This window comes from Erpetoichthys calabaricus, chromosome 16 (assembly GCF_900747795.2).
Source record: "Erpetoichthys calabaricus chromosome 16, fErpCal1.3, whole genome shotgun sequence".
Lineage (NCBI taxonomy): Eukaryota > Metazoa > Chordata > Cladistia > Polypteriformes > Polypteridae > Erpetoichthys > Erpetoichthys calabaricus.
Genome location: NC_041409.2, coordinates 76,155,231 through 76,178,866, shown reverse-complemented (window position 1 = coordinate 76,178,866; position 23,636 = coordinate 76,155,231). Strand labels below are relative to the sequence as shown.

The 23,636-nt window shown below is 36.5% G+C and overlaps 1 protein-coding gene across 1 annotated transcript in view; it reads right to left on the bottom strand.

The window, feature by feature from the left end:
* cdc42bpb (CDC42 binding protein kinase beta (DMPK-like)) overlaps window positions 1–23,636 on the bottom strand; it is a 227,351-nt gene that overhangs the window by 35,045 nt on the left and 168,670 nt on the right. Inside the window, 7 exon segments of the mRNA XM_051919892.1 lie at window positions 506–611; window positions 2,524–2,601; window positions 7,995–8,075; window positions 9,276–9,326; window positions 16,641–16,720; window positions 17,281–17,378; window positions 17,537–17,685. Of these exon segments, the coding sequence (XP_051775852.1) occupies window positions 506–611; window positions 2,524–2,601; window positions 7,995–8,075; window positions 9,276–9,326; window positions 16,641–16,720; window positions 17,281–17,378; window positions 17,537–17,685 (643 nt within the window).

Genomic DNA, 23,636 nt, shown 5'->3' with positions numbered 1-23,636 from the left:
TTTTTAAAAGTAGGTATTGAAGTTATACTCACTAATCATAGTGACAGAAAGTGGTGGCATGTTGCCTGTTGATTAGTATATGCAAGTAAAATTTTCTCTGTACACATAGATAACATAAAGACACTATGAACAAATAATTCAAGTTTGTGGAAAAACACAGGTAGTACACTTTGTGACGGTCTGTTATTTGGGCATCTAGTTATTTTGTGGGGCATGCAAATGTAGTCCTTTTTAGCATCCTTTCACAATTAACTTTAAAGCAATGTGCCAAAATTTATATTATGTCACATTGTGACATACATACTAGTAGAAGCAAAGAAGTTTTTTTTTTCTCCATACTATACTGTATAGTTACTAAATCACTATGCTACAGTGCAGCGTGAAAGAAGCAAACTCAAAGTAAATAAAGAGGAAAAATATTTCCTTGAATATTACAAAAAAAGTAGAAAGAAAAGTAATAGGGTTCTAAAGAAATTTTAAACTCAAGAGATTCACAAATACCTACCCTCACATGCATAGCCTTGACGTATCAAACCCACCATCAGGGAGGTGCAGTGAGTACACTGAGTAGGACTCAAGAAGGTCTTAATACTCAAACGATGAGCTTTTGGCTGTAAAAGAATCAGCAAAATTGAAGCAGATTTAAACATAAAAACAGTTCATTTCTCCTCAAGATTGCAATTCAAAAGTGATAGCTCTGAGAACTACATAAATAAATAACTTCCTAATCTCCTGTGCTACATGCTGGGTAAGAAGTACAACACATTAGAACACATTTTTCTATGTTTAACCCAAAACAGTGTAACACAATGTCTAAAAGCAAATTCTGATAGAACCCTGCATTAATTTTATATATGAAAATGTTGATGCTGTTTTAAAAATCCTGGAAACTCTTAAAAATACTAATGATGCCCAGTTTTGGTCAGATGATGGAAATTAGGTAATGGTCAGAAGAATTAGGAGGAGGAGAGTATTTTGCACAGAACTGTAATAAAAAATGGGGTCCCTTCAAACAGATGGTGCTCACTTCATTAAACTGAGACAGCTTTGTGCTCTTTGCAATAAAGTCTTATTCTGATTGCTCATTGCTTTGTGTGTCTTTTTCTGAAGACATTTGTGAAGACGTGTGAATCTATCTACTCTTATAAGAGGCAAGTACTATGAACGGTCAGCATGTACACCTCACTTCTCTTTATATACTGGATCACAGTTCGTCCTATCATTAGAAAATGGATGGATTAAGATAGGGTAAAGGTGACACAATACACTCGCTTTTTATGGTATGCCACAGCTCCATGTGCAGTTGTACTTTCTTGACATTTTCATTTAAATGTAAAAGTAAAATAAACACTGCTCAGCTGACTGAAGGTGTCTTCCAGATGGGCATAACTTGACCTAGTGTAATTTTTTTATTCACTTGAACAGAAAAAATAAGAATGAAGGAATGCTCCATATGAATAGATGCAGTTGTCAATTATGGACTTGTTAATCACATTAAATTTGAAAAATATTTAACATTACAAAAGGAGGAAAGGATGTCAGAAGAACAGCTATTCAAGACTAAATAAGTTTTTTTTTGATTTTCAGCCCGGGCAGTGAAAGTAGCAAGGCTGAAATGTGATAACTGTCCAAGTTTCATTATAACTATACCAAATTTCAGGCAACTTTGCAAGATTAGGTAATCTGTGACAAAAAAACTATTATTATTTACTTATTAATATTATTAATAGGAATCTGTGGTATTTTTCACAGCTATTGAGCACTCTAGGCAGTCACCAACTTCTCTAAAATGAATATTTCTTTTGTGAATTTGACTATCAAAAGTACATACATGAGCGATATATCTATCGTTTTCTTAATTATAATGCTATCATAAGCAAGAAAGAAAAAAAGACAACTGCTTTACAGATTACAGACAACACTGTGACTGTTACAGGTTACAGAATTCACTTATTTTTGTGATTGATAGCTTTCACCTTTAAAATCTTATGAATATTTAAATTTTTCTGCACTGAACTATGACTTTATCAATGTTTACACTACAGCATGTACTTCAGTAGGATATCTTTTTAGATGCATGTGTAAATATAAAAAAACTGCATCAAACTTTATCACAGACAGAAGGGATGAAAAAATAACTAGTCTAAATTTGAAATTGTTAAAAACTTGACTAATAAATGCGAAGGAGATGCCTGCATAGCTTAATTGATTATTCTCCTCAGCCCGATTTAATCCAATTACCTATCTCATCTTTCTGTACTCTAAATCTCAATTTTTTTTGCCTTTCATGTAGAAATTAATTTCATTGATATTTTTGCTTCTGGATGTGAACCAAGTACAGTACATTAAAAACAGTGTTGATCTAAATAACAGTCCTGAACTGAAAAAGACTAGTTCAAACTCATGTTGGAATTTTCCTAGTGGGATTTGGCTGTAGGTACGAACAGAATGAAACAACTCAATGCAGTTTCTGATTTAAACCTATATGTTCAAAAGAGGAAAGGGACACAAATATACAGTTACCTTTGGGACATTTAAGGATGAAGAAAAACCAACAGCGGCAGTAGTAACTGGGTTGACGTCTGGTGCTTTTGATGGTTCCTAATTTGTTTATATTTTTGAAAATAAAGATATAAATTAGCTTATACACAAAAAAACAAACAAAAACATCATGTTTCCCACTACTTACTAACTTGTTAAAATACTATTTTTAATATAAACAAGATTTAACATGTTAAACAGTACAAAATTAAGACAATGATTCAATAATGTTTAACATTAAAAAGCACCAGTCAGCAGACACTCATATATACTGTACTTTAGGCATCAAGTGGCCCAAAATACAGAATTATTTGCTGTTATTTTCTTTACATATGATTGAACATTTTGAACTGAAAGCTTCTGTCAGCTATTCTGGTGGTGCACAGAAAGAGCGAGACTGTTATTTTGTTGCATAGCTCATAAGTTATATGGAAACATCAAACTTAATGAATAAAAAAAATCATAGCAAATGTAGATTTTTAAGTGAGTAAGAATTTGGATTTCTACTCCAGTTTGTTTTTGTGAAAGAAGATCTTCGACTGTCACTAAACATTAACACCTATGGCACATTAAAGTTATCTTTAACAAACATTACTCCAAATATTGATATTCTCCATCATACAATAGCAGCACAAACTGAAACTTTTTATTATTACATCTTTTTGCATAAATATGTAGGACATGGTGGGCACTGTCTATTTGGCTGTGCTTTCATGGCACACCACACCTGTTAAGAAAGCAGATTTAGCAGTGGTGCAGGCACCCAGCTGCACAAAACCCTCACTTGCATTCCAAACTAAGTGACTGAACTCTGGCTTGTACCATGACCTGCCTGGACTTTAACTGATAACAAAGGTGTAAATCAGAGGTAACCCATCATCTCTCCAGAAGCCCCTCTGTAGACCTCTTGAGCCAGAAGGCACAAAATGGACTCAAGCAAGGACAAAGACCTATACTGTAATTCAAGGGATGACAGCTAAGATGGACAGGTGAACCCACCTATTAGAAGACACAGATTTTGCAACTGTAACTGACTTTAATCCAATCAGGAGAAGGTTTAGCCTTCCCTTAACACTAGAAGTACCAGAGTCTACGAAAAAACTCGTAGATCCGGCCCACCTTAAAACCATTCGCAGCTCTCTTTTGTCTTCTAAATGTGTCGATTAAGACGAGCCAGCAAGCAGCCGGCTATTCCATCTCCCACCGTCGCAGAGTGTTCACTAAGTTTTCCCAGCTCTTGCCTTGTTTGATTATCTGGGAGTGACTGAACTGCTAGAGTTTTAGTGTGGAAATAATAGATCGCTATTTGAAAAACACACATTTCATGTGTGTTCCATTTCTACAGCAATCTGTGTAAACACATTTTTAAAACAGAAACGTTTTTCATATTTTAGTAGTAAATGACAAAATGTAGGCATAAACTATATAATGTATGAAGCCTGAAGTCCAAAGATCAAGTAAAAACACTTCCACAAAAGGTTCAAGACTGATACAATAGCTTCCGTGGCGTAGCGTTAAGATTTGCTGACTTGTAATTGAGAGTCCCCGGTTCGATCCCCACTTACTCCTATATTTGCCGTTTTCAGCAGTGAGCTCCTCTTTTTGTTAATATTATACAGTACACACATACATTTGGTTTGCATCTGTAACACACGGTGTGCATTTATAGGACTTGTAAATGTTACCATTTTTTTTTACTTTTATTCTCTCTAAATCACGATCACGATACATACTACCCCCCCCCCCACCAGGGATCTGACGCTGTTATTTTTTATTTGAAACGGAATAACTGGAGATGTGAGTGGTGTTTTGAGACAATGGAACTGGACATTCTCTCATCTGGAGGGATAAAAGCTGACACACAAACGCTGGCAAATCTGCCTTCTTCGTATCTCACCGTCACTTGATTTTTTTATTCGGTTTTATTGAGTGTTCCTGCTCATGCTGAATTAGAGTGCACCTTATGGTGAATGATGTCAAAACAACAAAAAAACACAGACGTAGGTATATATGATATTTGGAATTATTCGTTTTATGACCTGTATAGTACATTTCGGAAAACTTTGTGGCACGGATGCAACATTATTCATATTATTCATATTCATTCGCATAACATCTTGTGTTTTGTAATCAGTGAATGCGTATTTTTTTTTCCCCGATCTTGCCAGTCCCCACATGTTGCTGTATGCGGTTTCTTTTGTATACTCCAGGACATGCAGAGGATAGAATAGTACAGAGCAGTAAGTTCAGCGTTATATGCAATAATCAGATTCAAATGTTAACTGTTCACACACACGCAAAGATAGTCTTTCCTACATTTACAACGTGTGTACCTGTTACAATGTACACGCTTCTCTCTATGCTGTGGTTCCTATTACACACCTGAAAGAAAGAGACAATATATGTGAAAACATCATCGCACTAATGCAATATTATTTGAAAACGAACAGCGTCAGATCGGGTGTGGATTTATGTTGGCGCTATTACTGAAAGAAAAAAAGATCAACATATGCGTTGATCCAGCAGAACTGAATAAGCTCACGCGCTCTAGCATCCCCACCCCCGATCTGACTCTAAGAAACAGCACAAGTACAGACGCAAACCAAGTGTGATCAAGATTTCCCGGTTCGATCTCACTCACTCCTATATTTGCCGTTTTCAGCACTGAATAAGCTCACACGCTCTAACACTCCCCTTTCCCACCCACCCCCCCACCAAAGAGCAGCTTACTACTGAAAACGGACATAAAATTTATAAATTGGTATGCACTGTAAATCGTTAATTTTAAAATGTCGATTGCGGTTATTTCTGTTAATTAATTCATGCTTTTTACTTAGAGTCAGAACAGGAGCTTGTTCAGCTTATTCAGCTTCTGATCTGACTCAAACAGCGCCAGTATAACTTCACACCCAACCGGACGCTGTTCGTTTTCAAATAATATTGCATTACTTCGACGATGTTTTCTGATTGGTACTATTCGTGTCATAAAATGATTTCTTCACATATATTTGTCTCTTTCTTTTTTTAAAATGTGCGTTGTAGCACGCAGCAACTGGCCACCTTCATGTTCTTGCGCACACTGAATAAGATGCGCTATATGCAATCATCAGATTCATATGTTAACAGTTAACAGTTATATAGCACAGAATGGAAATCAGCAGTTCTTAGCATTGCACCACGCAAGCTGTCATATCAACCGCCTACTGTAACTTGCTTTCTTTTTTCTTCGGTTATATTCTTGAATAAAAGTGCACTTGTTTTATTATACTTTTACATGGGGTAGGGAAGGATCCTGAACACGACTGAGACAATGAAAAGTGAATTAAAAAAAAAAAAAAACAAAGCTAACCTTTGCAAATATCATAAATTACACCGGCTGTTACAGACTGAAATCAAATGTATCTTTTTATTCTAAAATAGTAAAAATAAGAACACTTCACATCTCATAAGGGAGTCATGCAGGATCGAACTCATGACCTTCTGATTGCCAGTCAGCAACTGATACTGTTGCGCCACGGCGGCAATCATAGTAAATAGGTGTCAATGTCCCACACTAAGGCAGCTTTTTTTGACGGCGGCTTTTTTTTTTGTACCTTTTGTGAAAGTGTTTCTTTGATATTTGGACTTCAGGCTTCATACATTATATAGTTTATGCCTACATTTTGTCATTTGTTACTAGAATATAAAAAACGTTTCTGTTTTAACAATGTGTTTACACAGATTACTACAGAAACGCAACACACATGAAATGCGTGTTTTCCAAATAGCGATTTATTATTTCCATTCTAAAACTCCACTCACTCCCAGATAATCAATCAAGGCATGAGCTGGGAGAAGTTTGTTTACATTCTAAGTCGGTGGGGGGATGGAATAGCCGGCTGCTGGCGGCATGTCTTTATCAGTACATTTAGATGACAAAAGACGCTGGCAGAGAGGTGAAAACGGTTTTAAGAAGCGATTTAAGGTGGGCCGGATCTACGAGTTTTTTCGTAGGCTCTGGTAATTCTAGTGTTAAACTATCTGCACCATCCCGAAGCGCTCTCTCTCCTGCTCTCTCTGGGATATTCGCTGGACACTCACTGAAATCCCTGGGGATTCTCTTGGAGCATCCTCTCTGGGACAGGGATATATGCAAAATGTCCCTCTGAAAGCTAAAATGTTATGGGCTGCTCCCTTGGAGGGCTGAAGCTGACAAACTCATCTCTTTGTGAACCTGACAGCTGAGATCCAGATTGCCAAGCTAAACAGTGAACCAGTCTAAAGGCTGAAAAGTAGACATCACTTCAAGAAGGGAACATCAGCATCTACACTCTTGTGCCTGAAAGAGTAATGCTTTTCCCCAATATGCAGAGGGCATAGCAAAGGGCCTAACAGCAGAAAGCAAGCTGAGAAAGCAGCAGAAAACTGAGAAAGCACTGACAAGAACCATGCAGCAAAGAGAATGAGTGCACTCCAAAGCATGAAGAATCTTCCACTTGAACCTGGAGCATTGTAGTATTGATAAAGGCAAAACTTATAATTAATTAACCAAGATAAAATGTATTTTTCAAATCCCACATTATTGAGGGATCCTCCTGGGTTTGCCCTCTTATTGATTATTAATCATTCAAAAATCCTACAAATACATAGTGTATATGCATACATTTTAAAATATTTTCTTAATAAAAAAAAAATTCACATAACAGACTATTTTTTAACAATTTTCATAGAGCTCCAAGGTCCCAAAATGTTCATCTTGTTCATATTGTGAGGAAAAAGAAAACAATTTAAAACAAAAGTATCTTTACTATGCTAGCTTAAACATGAGAGGAATTAGCTTCATTGTCTATCATTGCATTAGGCGTACTAGTCTGACTGCCATTCTATTTCTAATAAAATGTCTTCCTTTACTCTCGAAAAACGTCTACTCTTTAGAACAATATCCTTGGTGCTGTTAAAATATAATCATACAATTTAATTTAGTTAAATTGTATTTTACATATTTTAATTTAGCATTTATAGCTAGAATATTATAACTGTAAATAGTCAAAATTTCATTTAAAAAAATGTAAGGTTGAAGTTGACAAGGCTATATTCTGACATGAAATTTAAATATTTGCAACAGCGTCATGTTTATGAAAAGCTGATTTTTTTTTTTTTTTTGCAAATACAGTTACAGCTATAGATGAAGTCCAGTTGTATTTTTATGGCAATAAATGTAATTTGTATATTGACAAGCATACTTTTCTATATGGCTTCTGGAATGTATTTTATTACAAAAATTATGTTTTACATTTTTTCTGCCTCCTGTTTCTTTATGAGCTTTTTCTTTTTTGCTGTCTTCTAATGTTAGGCTGTACGTTCTTGTTACCCTTCTGATTTACACACTGAAGTATCATCTCAAAAATGTGCATGTCACTTTAAATATGACTATGATATATAAATTGATTAAAACAGTTTTGCCATGTACTTACCTCTGGCTCTGTTACTACAGGATGGGAGGAAGAGACTTCAGGCTTCTGTAAAGAAGTGTCTAGTTCACTAATTGAACTGGTCTGAAAAAGCAAAGGGGACCATTAACAGGGGTTAAAGTTGAGCTTGCATTTAAATGCACTTGTTAAAACAATTATATATATTTTTTACTTCTTAAAAATATAAAAGAAACTAACCCTGTAAAACCAATTCAAAATTCAGTTCCAGGCAGAAGTAGAAAAAAAAATTGTAATGGTTTTAACTTAATAGATTAGCAATAAACTTTTGACAGTAATAGAAAATGATAAATACTAAATTTAGTGGTCAAATATTTAAATTACCTTTAATAAATATGATTTACAAAATAGAATGAGGGCTGTAAAATTGGCCCTGGGGCAGCTTGAAAACAAATACTATGAAAAATAAAAAGAATAAATAAGAAAAAAGCAATATAAGTAAAAAAAGCAACATATCTGTTAAGTTGTAAGCACTGAGAAATGACATATTGCAACCTAAAGCTAAATCTACCTCTACAAGTAAGGCACAAAAAAGGCAACAAACAGCAAGGGGACAGAGCACTGGAATAAAATGCTCCTTGATCTTCATTCCACTTACAAAACTCTATACCAGAATTACTTTAAAATTCAAGTTGCATTAGTTTTATGACTTACTTTTCATACATCTCCTCAAAAACCTTCTTAAATGATTAATAACAGAAAGATACATCTACATCTTCAATAAAAAGATTATGCTCCCAAAAACGTGTGACACAATAGGACTGATCTTCCAACAATTTTATGAACTATCTACCTAAACTACCGGCAAATTTCTAAGACTGAACCCCTCAGAAACGTACACAAAATTTTATACAGAATGCACATTATACATAAAAAGAATGCTGTATGATAAAAAAAAGATAAATAAATAAACAAAAAATTCTATCACTGTTAATTGGTTATCATATTGAATATTAAAAATAGAGAATATGTAAAAAATTAGAAAAGCAAGATAATCAATAATATAAATATTATACATGGGATAAAACTAAAGATTAATATTCCAAAGTAGTATTAAATTAGAATCCTAAGCTAATGGAGTTAGACAGCTTGATGCTTTGTTCTTTAAGGTTAATAGACTAAGAACTGATAAATAAGCAAGCTGGTTGACTAGTTGCAAAGCACACTCTTACAAGAGGCAGTTAAAATACAATTATTCAGTAAGGAATAAAAGGAAAGATCTAGGTGGCACAGGTTAGAAAGATAATGTGGCATGAGTCAACTTACTTCATCCCAAAATGCTAGCAGAGAGGATGCAGATGAGGAGGAGACTGAATCCTTTTTGGTAACAAATATGAAGGACAAAAATAAAACCATTTTGCTTTACTACACTTTCCTGGCACAGAGGTTGTGAAAACAAAACCAAAGCTGTACCAACCCATTTTGTGTTTAAGTTGAAATACAACCCCCCTCCCCAGTTTAAGCAGTCTTTTGATGTCCCAGGTTGCAACTGATTAATTAACCCATACCTGGAATCTCAGATCTGTTTACTGTAGGTACTCAACAATGACAAGTCATGTGCTGCTGTGAACTGAATAAACTCGATACAATTCTATAAGAACACTACAGGATGATGCAATGAATTGACATAAAACATGTGAAAGGGAATGAGGTGTTGTAGAACCGAATCATTACTTCTGGATCTCAAGTTCAGAAAACGACAACTGCTGTCCTTCTAAAAGATAAAATGTCACATCACACAATATATATACTCTGAACTAAACACATATTTTTATTCATTAATTAGCATATTGTTTCACAACTGATAAAAGTCACTTTCAACCCAGTATGCTGACAGTATGTCAAAATAAAAACCGTTATGTGCACAAAGTAGTCTTTTACAAGTTTCAGATACACTGATGTAATTTTCTGAAGATGATCACAGGCTTTCTTTAGAATGATGGTGCATAGCAATCAGCAATATTTACAACAGATACATTTCTGTACTATGCATTCATATCTCATGTTACATTTTATTTCTATTAAGCACTAGTTTGTGGTTCAAAGTGAGCATTACAGCAGATATCTACTGTAGCTGAGATAGTTTTAATCACCAAGTGAATAGTGGGGAGAAAATAAAGTATGGACAGGAGTATCATTGAAGATATGTGAAAATATAGTAAACTTTAGTCAGGTATTCAAAAGTGTGAGTATACTATAAATCTTTGGTTAACAAAACTGATCACATTCTGTAAAAATCCACTTTGGTCTACTTGCTTGGGCAACCTTTGATATTACCAGGTTTTATTGAAAAACATGCCCTTTAGGCTTGTAAATAAACATACTATTTATAGATGTGGAGCATGTATTGCAATTAAATGGATCAAAGTGTTATACACTTCTTGTGAGCTGGCATAGGGTTGTTGTTGTCATGTGTACAGAACACAGTGAAATTCTTACTATATGTGCTAATCAACATGCAACACACTGCAACCCTCCAGAGCTATGCTTAATGAGTAATACCTATCTTACTTATAATAATATTATATCTCCTGTTGTTGTTTCAGATTTGATAAAAAAAACCAATTGGTTACAATAGATTAAATATGAGCTGTCAATTAAAGTGATTATGTCATGAGAAAATTATGTTTTTTATAAAGTTGAATTCAATCTTCCTATTACCCATAAAATTCTGAAGAACAGAGTCATTAATTGCAACCTCACTCTCATGACGGTTAAAATTAAAAGGCTCTCTGGACTTTCACCTATCTAAATGAAAGGTGAAGAATTTGTTCCTTCTGCGAACTTAAAAGAATTTGTATAATAATTTGGTAGCAAAAAGTAACAAATGGATTTAGCCATAACACATTTTTTTTTGTGGTTATAATATTTAGTAACAACTGAAATCACATGTGGAACGTGCAATGGATTGGTGCCCTGTCCAATGGCAGTTCCTGTCTTGTGCGCCCAATACTGCAGTGATAGGCTCTGGCCCCTGTGATCCTGAACTGGATTAAGTAGGTTTGGAAATACAGTGGAACCTCGGTTCTCAAATGTCTCTGAACATGTACAAATCAGGTTATGACCAAAAAATTTGCCAACTTTTGCATCTGTTCACGACCACACGCTCGGTATACAAACAAGCCAGTTTCCCTTTCGGTTTGTGCACGCCGATGATTTCCGCACGGGTTTGAATTGTTCTCGGTCAGACGTGCGTGCTTGCACATGCGTGTGTGCTTTCGCTGTGAACTCTTTGTGCTCTATTTCGTTTCCCTTCCGATTCGTACGCGCCGTTTACTGTATTTAAGCACGTGTTCAGCCTCTCCCTGTGCATTGTTCTCAGTCAGACGTGCGTGCTTTCTCTGTGAACTCTTTGTGCTCTACAGTATTTTGTGTGCTTTTGCAGTTAACCATGACTTCTAAGCAAGTGAAGAGTGGTGAGAAGAAAGTTTTGAAGAATATTGAAATTGAAGTAAAGAAAAATTATTGAAAAGTATGAGTGTGGCGTTCGTGTTACTGATCTTGCCGCCGAGTGCAAGAAGTCAAAATCTACGATTTCGACAATTCTAAAGCAGAAAGAGGCCATTAAAGCAACTGATGTTGCAAAAGGAGTTACAGTGTTAACCAGGCAGAGGCCTCAAGTGCTGGAAGAGGTGGAAAAACTGTTGCTAGGTGTGGCTGAATGAGAAGCAACTTGCAGGGGACAGCATAAGCGAGGCGGTGTTATGCGAGAAAGCCAGGAAGATTCATGGCGATTTGCTGCAAAACTATTCTTCTACGAGTGGCGAAAGTGAGGAATTTAAAGCCAGTTGAGGATGGTTTGAAAAGTTTTGCAAGAGAAGTGGCATTCATAGAGTGGTAAGGCATGGAGAAGCTGTGAAAGAATTCATGAAAAATTTCACAAAATTAGTGGAGGATGAAGGCTACATCCCGCAACAAGTCTTCAACTCCAACGAGACAGGACTTTTCTGGAAGAGGACCTACAATAACCAGGAAGAGAAAGCTATGCCCAGCTATAAACCAATGAAGGACAGGTTAACCGTTTAACTGTGTACTAACGCTAGTGGCGACATAAAAATCAAGCCACTACTCGTTTACCAATTTGAGAACCCTTGTGCTTTCAAGCAGCACAATGTAAACAAAGCCAGATTGCCCATGATGTGGAGGGCAAACACGAAGGGTTGGGTCACAAGGACCTTGTTTTTGGAATGGCTGCACAAAGCTTTTGCTCCCACCGAGAAGCGATATCTCGAAGAGAATAACCTGCCTAAAAAATGCCTTCTTCTGATGGACAATGCACTGGCACACCCTCCAAATTTGGTTGACGATATGGTCAAGGAGTACCCCCCCCCCCCCCAACATGACTCTTCTTCTGCAGCCCATGGACCAGCAGGTTATTTCAAATTTTAAGAAGCTGTACACCAAAGGACTATTCGCCAGGTGTTTCATTCTTTGTAGGGATGTAAGATCATGGAGGGTGGGAGAGTCCTGGGAAAGTTTTCATTTAATGAAAGAAATATATTTGTAGTAGAGCTGTTTCTTTTTGGAGCCATGACTCATTTGGTTCTGGTGTTTCAGAAGCACGTTATAGGCGCCTTCGTTCATTGTTTTTATCCATGCAGTCTCGTTTTTGTTTTTCTATGGGTGTGTTGTTAGCTAGACGTCGTTTGCTGTTAGGAATCATAATTGAACCCCTGACTGCAGGCACTGTGGAGTAGCTGACTGCTGGCACTGTCACTAGTCACCACTACCTCAAGTTTAAATACATACACATATATAGATAGACGCCGCATTCACTGTGTTTCCCAGTAGACACGATACGTGAGCCTTATTGCGAGTGGCAAAAGTGCCATTTAAACTAATACAGTTAGATGTGGAAACCGGGTTTTCTGATGAAAAAACAATAACGTTTACATACAACAGATTTTGGCGAATCGTTTAAATGCAATTATTAATATCCATTTATACACTAATAATGGCAATTATTAAATAACTAGTCATTTAGCCTGTTACAATAACAGGCGCTAGAACAGTAGTGCATAAACATTAGTAGGAACAGTCTATATTAAATGGCAAGGGACTTTGACCTCATTCTTTTTGTTGGTCGTATTTTTCTTTCTTTCAGCCTTTCTTTTGTTGATGTTTACTTGCTGAGCTGACCATTCTTCGTGGGCTGCCGCCATGTATTGTGTGTCTTTAATTTTCTGTGACAGTAATACTGTCTTGTACGGCTCTATTCAATAAGGGCGCGCACAAAAAGGCAAGCTTCAAAAGGGCGACCTCAATTGAGCGCGGCGAATAAAGGCGTTCGTAGATAATTTAGTTCAAATGGCTCTGGAATATGTGAAGAGCAACAAAGGTGCAGATCTTTATTTACGTGTGCCTTTATTCGCTGTGCGCAATTAAGGTCGCCCTTTTGAGGCTTGCCTTTTTGTGCACACCCTTATTGAAGGATGCCTGTGCGCGCCCTTATTGAAGGATACCGTCTTGTACGTCCGTAATATACCTTTAATTTTCTCTGGCGGTAATACAGGCGTGCGCGTCGGTAATATGCCTTTAATCTCCTCTGACAGTAATACTGGCTTGTATGTGGCTGTAATATGCTTCACTGTATTGTGTACCTTTAATTTCCTCTTGCAGTAATACTGGTTTGTATTTTCGTAAAACGCCTCTAACTTTCTCTGACAGTAATATCGCGCATCGCACCATGCCCCGCGCATGCGCACTTCATCAGAAGACACCCACACACGGACACCTGGACGCACATAGGGATTTTATATATATAGATAATAATTATAATTATTATTATTATTATTAACCATTCCTCCCATATAAGTAACATTTCGGGAACTGCCTTCACACTCCTCTCGCTCACTCAGATCTTGTAATTTGAGAGTATTCAGTCTGGCAATATGGTGCAGCCTTAGTTTGTGGAAGAAAGACACAACTAAAGACATGAGCATAAAAAGATGGTTGTCAATTTCAAACTGTGTTTCCTCAATGTGCTCCTTGAGAAAAAACATCATCAAGTTTGAGACATGTTAACAGCTAACAACAATCTAAATAGTGAATAAATACGTTTAGCCAAAACATTGTTTGGAGGCTCACTTGAGCACATAAATGCATAGCTTTGCTAGCTTAGCCTGGCTTAGCTAAAGTAAAGATTAAAAAACGGGATTTTCTAACGGCCAAATATAACCAAAACAATTGTTCAGCCTTACCTATGAAATGTAATCCCCCAGGATCTGGTTTGGAGTATACAGCAGTTTGTACAATCCCATGCAGCACATTATTCATTACTTCACTCCACAGCAGTGCCACTCACAATATGGCGGCGACGTTGACGTATGATTCTGCTAGTCATGAGGCGTCTAGTTATTCTATGTCAATGTTTAAATATGTCACCATGGCAACCTGTTGGCGTACACGCTTTACGTCAAGTTTAGTTTACAGGTTGTGTTGTGTTGTTTGGGTGCCACTTACTGACTTTGGGAAGCCGCTGGGTTTGACTGTTGGGCACTGTGAGAGTGCGCGTGCACTTTTGGCACGGGTTGCATCTGGCGTCCATGTATATATACAATCTTCGTAAACATTACTAAACGAAGGTTTTATATGCGGTGGTGTACGCGTTCGGGCGGCGGCTGTATTGTGACCTGAAGTTTAGTTTACAGGTTGTGTTGTGTGGGTGCTACCTACTGAGTCTGGGAAGCCGCTGGGTTTGACTCTGGGGTGCTGAGTCGCAGTGTGCGTGCGCTTCAATGCATCCGTCGTCCTGCGTCCGTGCATATATACAACTGTCGTTTAGTAATATAGATTACGCTGTGCATTCTATGGTGTAATTAACTATATTTGTGCTTAACAATCTTTAAAAAAAATATATTTACATACATTTCGTATGGTCTGGAACGGATTAATTGTATTTACATACAATCCTATGGGGGAAATTACTTTGGGTCACGACCAAATCGGTTTACGGTATGGTCGTGACCCAAGGTTCCACTGTATGTGTTATATTTAGACATACTTCAGCTGGCTCACTGTGAAAGCCTGTAGTTTATGAAGTTAAAATAATTTTCGGAAGAGAATGCATTAAAATGCAAGTGCTGCTACATTACATGGGGCCAGTGGTCCAAAGGATAAAAAAATATGCACTTAAACCCAGATTTAAAAGGCACCCTCATGGACTCATGGCAAAGTAACTTTGACAAAGTAAGAAAATAACCATTTTACAAAAAAAAAATAAAAAAACGAGATCACTACAGAAAGCCTCTATTTCTTTAGCTAATAAAAAAAATGTTATTGTGGAAACCCTATTTTGAGAATCAAACAGAGAGGTCCCCCCTCCCAAAAGAAGTAATGTACAGTAGGCACATCCATTACAGAAATTATTTGTCTTAAAACATGTTAAGGAAATAAAAAAAACACACTATACTTGACCAGGGTTGTGAAAATATTCCTGAATAAGTCCCCTGCCAAACAGCATTTTCATAGAGTTTTCTTTTATTTCAAAACTGATGTAGGTCTAGGGCAGCATGGTGGCACAGTGGTAGCACTGCTGCCTCGCAGTTAGGAGACCCGGGTTCACTTTCTTAGTCCTGCCTGCATGGAGTTTGCATGTACTCCCCATGTCTGCGTGGGTTTCCTCCGGGTACTCCGATTTCCTCCCACAGTCCAAAGACATGCAGGTTAGGTGCACCGGCAATCCTAAATTGTCCCTAGTGTGTGCTTGGTGTGTGGGTGTGTATGTGTCTGTCCTGCAGTGGGCTGGTGCCCTGCCCGGGGTTTGTTTCCTGCCTAGCACCCTCTGTTGGCTGGAACTGGCTCCAGCAGACCCCGTGACCCTGTAGTTAGGATATAGCGGGATGGATGGATAGATGGATGGATGTAGGTCTAATTTTTTTCAACTTGTTTCTCCACTTCAGTTTAACCACTTTTATAACCAGTAACTTTTTTATTTCTTGACACAACCTGCAAATCTGTAAAGCAAACCTCAGACATTGCAGCTAGGTGTTTATTTCATGCAGTGCTCTGCAACGAATGACTTGTTCTGACATTGAGTAAGACTCATTATGTTTAGTAATGCAATATTGTCCAGTTTGGCGGGATGCACCAGGGAAAGTGAATGTACACAGTAATGTTGCAGGTATCAGGTTGGTGTTAATATTCCAAAAGGACAAAAACCTTATTAATTGCTACCTGTATAAGAAGGATTGAAGTCATAGGAATCAATGCAGACCTCGGCATTAACATTTGCAGTGCACCATGCAGTGCATATGTCTCTTATATGCCATTTGATATGGGATTCATAAAAGCAGTTGTTAATTTTTGTGATATATTCTCTAGTGGAATTCCATAGACATAGCAACCAGGAGGATGCACTCGCACACACTTATTCTTTTATTAAGATGGATTGGACACTATTCCCAAAGATGCAGAAACTAAACATTTCATGGACTGGAAACCAACATCTCATACATATCTATATTTGTTTTACAAAAACATATCTTAAACCACTAAATGCTTTATAAATGTTAAAATTGAATTGTACAGAAAAGTTCTTTTTTAAGTAATAAGGAATTGGTACTGTTGATAAAATTCTGTTCACTGTTGACATAAATTAGGATATTTTTAATAGAGTTTAAATGGGCTTACCCTAAATGTTAAGTCATGCGGAAGTGGAGAAGTGTTGAAGTATTCGAAAATTGATTCCTGAAAGTCAGGAAGTTTCAAACCTATGAATAAAAAAGAAATTAACTGATCCAAGTCTAGTATTTTATAGAAATGCTTTTTTTCATCACTTTCATTTATCAAACAAATGATAACCAAGCCTTTTTGAACAGTCGTTTTCACTTAATCAAGTCATTTACAAAATAAAGACGACAAAACATTTACTAATTTTTACTGGTACATACTTTAATGCTGATAACTAGCAACTATGAATTACAGCAGGCCCGTTTCTGATGAATGAAAGAGCATTCTATGCTTTTTAGCTTAAAACATTTATAGATTTTTTTTTTGTGAAGAGATGCTGCTAAATTTCACTTAGGTTTTACAAATACACAAAAGCAATACTCTGTCATCTCACATTCAGCTAAGTTTAATGTTAGTGCCATTTTTGAATGACATTACCAAATTAAAAAATATATTAGCAGTATTTAAGGTTTTTAGGAGAGAGCCAATCTTAAATATAATAAATGCATGCAGTATGCTACCATTATTATAGAATACAGCAATGGTAACCTTCCAGGTACATTTTATAAAATTATTACCTAACCACAAAACATTTTGTTACCTTTTTCAGCACGTGATCGGTTGTCTTCCAACTCTTTCTTCATTACCTCAATTTGCTCCATTAATTCCCTATTCTTCACTTCTGATTCTTTCAGTTTACTGTAATGACAGGAAACTTGCATTTTATTACTAAACTATGAGTTGTGCAGCTTTTAATTTTAAGCATTTAATCACTCATTTAATACATTGTGAAAGGCAACATGTTTTAAGAAGCAGCTGCAGTTCTATAAATTGAAGACTATGAAAGCAGCAAGCACCTTTCAAAAGATATGTTTGAAGCCTTGCTTTTTCTCAGCTCCTCCTGTACAAGTTGTTTGGCACGAATTTCTGCTTCAAGGGCTGACTGCAGCTCAAGGCGAGCTGACATATCCAGCTTCTGGCTGCGCCGCACCTTCCAAAGAGGGTCCTATAGTAGAAAAGGCCAATTAGCCACATACAACTACATATTTGCCAACGAAGTTTAACAAGCCATTACTACAGAATCTATATACTGATACCAAAATACTATCAGTGTACCCGATAGGATTTTTAACATTCATTCCAAAGCATACTTTTTTTATATAAACAAATTAAAAATCACACTCCACTCTGTAAAATCATAAAAGCCAAGACTCATAAGAAGATAACCAAATTAAAAATAGAAAAAGCCTTTACAAACCCTCAGGTCTCCAATAACAACCATATGCAATGCTGAAATTTAACACTTGAATTTGAAATACTGCACAAAAACAAAGATTACTATTTCATATTGAACTGTCAAAAGTCCAAAATAAGAATTCACAGGTTGAAGTTCACAAAGTGTGGGCGGCACGGTGGCGCAGTGGGTAGCGCTGCTGCCTCGCATTTGGGAGACCTGGGGTCCTGGGTTCGCTTCCCGGATCCTCCCTGCGTGGAGTTTGCATGTTCTCCCCGTGTCTGCGTGGGTTTCCTCCGGGAGCTCCGGTTTCCTCCCACAGTCCAAAGACATGCTGGTTAGGTGGATTGGCTATTCTAAATTGGCCCTAGTGTGTGCTTGCTGTGTGGGTGTGTTTGTGTGTGTCCTGTGGTGGGTTGGCACCCTGCACGGGAATGGTTCCTGCCTTGTGCCCTGTGTTGGCTGGGATTGGCTCCAGCAGATCCCCGTGACCCTGTGTTCGGATTCAGCGGGTTGGAAAATGGATGGATGGATGGATGGATGGATGGATGGATGAAGTTCACAAAGTGCTTTTGGAAAAAAGAATGGTTAAGGCCTGAAAGCGTCTGTCAGCACCATGTACCTGCACGGACAGACAGTAGCCTATTAAGTCACCTTTCAAAGTTAACTCATCTGATAGAGAGCCGAAGTGTTACTTTTGTTTTTTCTTTTTTAAAGAACCTATTGATTACATCTGAATGCATAGTTAGGCTAGACATTTATTTCTGTTGCGAAAATTTCAATCAAGCTACAGTTTTTTATAAATTGAAATTCCAGTAACCAGGGTTGGCTAAATATTAAACTTTGGAAATAGTTATTATAAATTTTAATAAATATCATTAATATTATTACATGTTTATTTATCCTTAAACAAAAAGCACTTAATAACCCTAACTTAACTGTAGTGCTTTTATTAGAATTTTGCTCAGGTATTGAACATCAAACCCAAACCTGCCTGTACCAGTGGCAGTTTGTAGCCCAATCTGGCTGTACTCTTCTGTTTGTACTTGTGCATTAATTTACGCTATATCCAATTTCGATTTCTTGACTTTGTATGACCGTTTCTGGTTACTGAATAATAAGCAAAATACCAGTCCTCAGTAAACTACAGATGTTTGTGCCCAAATGAATTACATTTGCAGCAACTCAAAAGTCATGTTTTGAGAGAACCAAGCCCAGCTACATACTGTATGGATTTAGAAAGGTAGACTCCAATGTCTTCACATACACATAAGGGTTGGTTGGTGTCCCTCAATTGACCTTTGATGAGTATGTGCCCTGTAGACTGGTACTCCATCTGGAGTTATGTCTTGTGTGGTAGCTATTGCCCCTTCCTCCAACCTAACTATACTGGAAGAAAAGGGTGGATATAAAGAAAACATAGTCCCTCTTTCAAAGAAGACCCTTAAAAGAAATGTCACATTAAAACATTTTTCCAGCTGTTTTCAGTCATAGACTTTATTAACATAATTTTTGCAAGATGGAGTTAGTCACAGCACCTCCTCATGATTTTCAGTCATCCAGTCTGACATACCCAGCAACTGAGTCCGACTGATCTATGACTCATCCTGACAAAATCAAACCTGTTTGATTTTTTCTTATGTGGCTGGGACAGGCTTGTGTGCATGAGAACTGACAACCAATGAGTGAACCTGGAAATACAATGCATACAATGAGGCTTTGAGGAATAAGGAATGCGGGTGTTTTGGAGCTCCTGAAGAGAAGACTGGCTTGTGAGTCTGATGTCTCATGGTTAATGTACCATGACAGGTTGTAAAAAACAACTTACCTGTAAACCCACTGCATGAGAACCATCTTCCGTCAGGCAGTAAGTTAATAGCAATAAGAGATTAGCAATTGCAGCTGTCAAGTCTGACATCCTCTCTGACTAGACTTCTTGCAGTTGTGACACTGATTTTGTATATAAAGTAAGTAAAACTGTCCAGTAATGTATCTCTCAAAAATTAGCCAAACCCTCATTCATCCTTTAAAGCCTGTCAATACAGTCAAAACTACCTATTGTATTCTGTCTCTTCACCAAGATGTATGCCAACAGCAACACCTGAAATATTCCATCCTAGATAGGAGTCCATTAGAGTACACTATCAAAAAAACATAGGGCTTTTGTAGAGTCATCAAAAGAACAGAACACATACTTTTGAATTCTGAGAAGTAATTAAAGTCTCAAGGTAAACGCATGTGGAGTATGCAATTGAGGCTCAATATTTATTCTAACACTAGGATCCCAGAAGCCTACAAAAAAACTCGGAATCCTGGGCCACCTTAAATTCCTTCACACCTTCTCCATCAGCATAAAACTGAATAATAAAAAAAAAAAAACGCCAACCTTTACAAGTACCATACATTTACAAAGGCTGTTACAGACTCAAATCAAATATATGTTTTTATTGCATAATAGTAACAATAAGAGTAGCTCACTACTCAAAACATTAATTTTGGGAAGCGGCCAGGATCAAACCTGCGACCTCTTGATTATGAGTCAACAGTTCTTTCTGCTGTACCACTAAAGTGGTCGTGTAAGCATTGTACCCTAACCCGATTTCTTTTTCTTTGGTTATATTCCTGAATAAAAGCATACTTGTTTTGTTATACATGTACCTTTTGTGAAAGTGTTTATTTGATATTTGGACTTCAGTCTTCACACATTATACACTTCCTGTCAAAATTTCATCGTCAGTACTAATACATGAAAAACATTTTGTGTTTTAGGTATGTGTTCAACATTTCTTGCATTTCTTGTTATCCAGCACTTACACAGATCATTGTAGACACGGAACACACATGAAATGCATGTGTTCCAAATAAAGATACATTATTTACCCTATACAACTCCAGGCACCTCACACAGACATAAACAAGGCTTGAGCTGGGAGAGCTTTTTGCCTGAGTTGAGCTCAGTCGGTATGGGGGATGGGGCAGCAGTCTGCTTGCTGCTTGTGCTGATCGACATATTTACAAAACAAAAGACGCTGATGGAGAGGTGCAAAGGAATTTAAGGTGGGCCAGGATTAACAGTTTTTTTTGTAGGCTTCAGGGATTCTAGTGTTAAAGAAATGTAAAAATCACTAATCATTTCAAAACATCTGGTTAAATCATGTAGCATAACTTGTGTTTGCACATTAGCTCATATCTAAAAACATTTTTCACATGCGAGTGTTCCAAACCATTCTAGTAAATGAGTGATATCTCCATTCAATATTAACATTAAAAGACAGTTTACTATGAATGACTGACCTTTGTAACTCTACATGAAACGCACAACAATCACTTCTATGAGAATTAACATCTTCAAAAGCGAGCATGTTTACAACAGTGAAGAAATATTACTGCTGAAAAAAAATAGTCTCGCTATATTTTTATTTCTCCAATAAAAGACAGTTACTGCTCATCATTTTTTTTAATCTGCTTAAACAATTAAGGCAACAGGAGAAACTAGGGAAGGATTCTTAGGTCTGATCACTAAATACATCTGTGTTTCACAGCACAGAAACTGTCACACTTATTTTAAAGATGGAGCTCCAGCAGACCCCTGTGACCCTGTAGTTAGGATATAGCGGGTTGGATAATGGATGAATTAGAATGTTGTTTGAATTATGAAGTAATGCAGGTATTTTTGGTGTGACAGATGTAAAACCATGTAGGACCTTTTTAAATAGACTAGTAATTAAGGTGGAACTGAAGTTGAGAGTTACTACTTTTTTTCCCCAGGGATTTTAAAAACCAAAGGTGTATTTAAATATCCTCACATAATTAAATGTTTTAAGTTTGGATCTTATTTCTTTAATAAAGGTCCATCATTGAGCAAATTCATTCTATCCAAAACTTTGCCTGTGTGTTGTCTCACTTACTAATTTTAGGAATGTGCCACAAGTATGGCAACCGTGCTTTTTGCTAAATTTTTTGGAACTGGATTTATTGGACAGATGGTGTGATTTTAAAACCCAAAGTTACAATTTCCGGTTTTGTTCTTAAGCATAAATTACTAATGAAAGAAAGTGAGTTAACAAAATTTTGAAAAAATTTGGGGCTCTTATCTGTCAAGTGCTCCTAATGTTTGGAGAAATTTTACATGAAAGTTCAGAGAGCAGGACAGATAATAAGCTTTTTTATAGTAAGTAAGTAAGCCAACATTTCACAACATCCTACAACCAAAGAATTTAATTAAAAATTGCTTATAGGCAGTCACTAAATTTTAAAAAGTCAAGATGTTAAGTTCATGCTTCTCACAGCCATAGACTGTGATGGTGATTATCAGTCTAGCCTCTAGTTTTGGAATTCCAGTTTATAAACATGTGATATTGTTAAACTATGGTGAATTTCTTTGTGCTCTTACTACTTTTGTTTTAAAAAGTACTACTATACCCTAAACTTGTTTCAGAGACAAGTTATTGTCATGTTGTTATTTTATAATCCTATTGCCAATAAATTTACAGATCCGGAAAAAAAATCCAAAAATATCAGAGCACACTTGGCCTTTATTGGTGTTTACTGCCAGAAAATATAAACAGATTGAAGAAATAATGCAAGAGGCACAAATTCTATTTTGTAGTACAGTAATGCTTATTTAAAAAGAGATCAAGAAGGCCAAACGTACTATCAGGCCTTATACAATACAAGTTAAGTTGTGCCTTATGTGATGTTCAGCAGAATTATTTTAATAATTTATCAGGAACTTCAAAGAAATGTCCTTAAATCCATGTTGTGGTCTCAATGCACCGTCATGTTTCTTAATTTATAAGCATCTACATTACAGTCAGCAGGCATATTATTATATTCCTAATAGTTAGTTAGATATATTTTGAAGTAATAAGGAAATTAAGTGAAAACACTTTCTTAAATACTCTTAAACAAATCCCACTGCAACAATGGCACTAAGAACAGATTTAACAAATCTCAGTCAGAAAATAGAAGTGTGTGTCTAGGTTGTCACTCTTTCAAAACGACTAGAAAATTATACTAAATTATTTTACAAATCAGTGGTGAAAGATCTTTTGATTAAATGAATGCTCCTTTTTATATTACTCCAAAAATATATTTAAAAGAGGAAACTGCTCAGCTCTACTTTACCCATTACTATTCAAAAATTATAAGTGAAAGATTAGGACAACCACAATAGACACAAACTTCTAGAAATGCAAAGGGACAGCCACATAGTTGAAATGTTTGAAAAATAAAGAGAGGCAGACAAACATGAATTGAAAAATGAACATGTAAAACAATTTACTTCATTTTCATATTTATCAATTTTATTTCATTAAATCTATTTCACTTCCTGAATTCCACCTTTTAGTTGACTTAAGAAAATAAAATTTCATACTAAAAAAATAATTTTTAAGATTTTGCTAGGCACACAATAGTGCAGAGCAGTAGGGCACAATTACACCTACTGTAAATAAATGGTCACGGGTTTGTTTGCCTTTTTTGAATTTGAAGACTCAAGCCACCTGATTAGAGGCAACAGATCAATCACTTACAAACACACTCACCAATTTATCTCCAACATTTGGGATCAAAGACCTCTGAAATGGACTGTTTACTGTAGTATTTTGCTAGAGTGGTAATCAAAATAAACAAAATTTTGAGTGGCTTTAAACAGTTTAATCCCCCCTTGTCCTTAAGCAAAAGAGACAAATGTAAAAATAATGTTTACATAACAGACATAT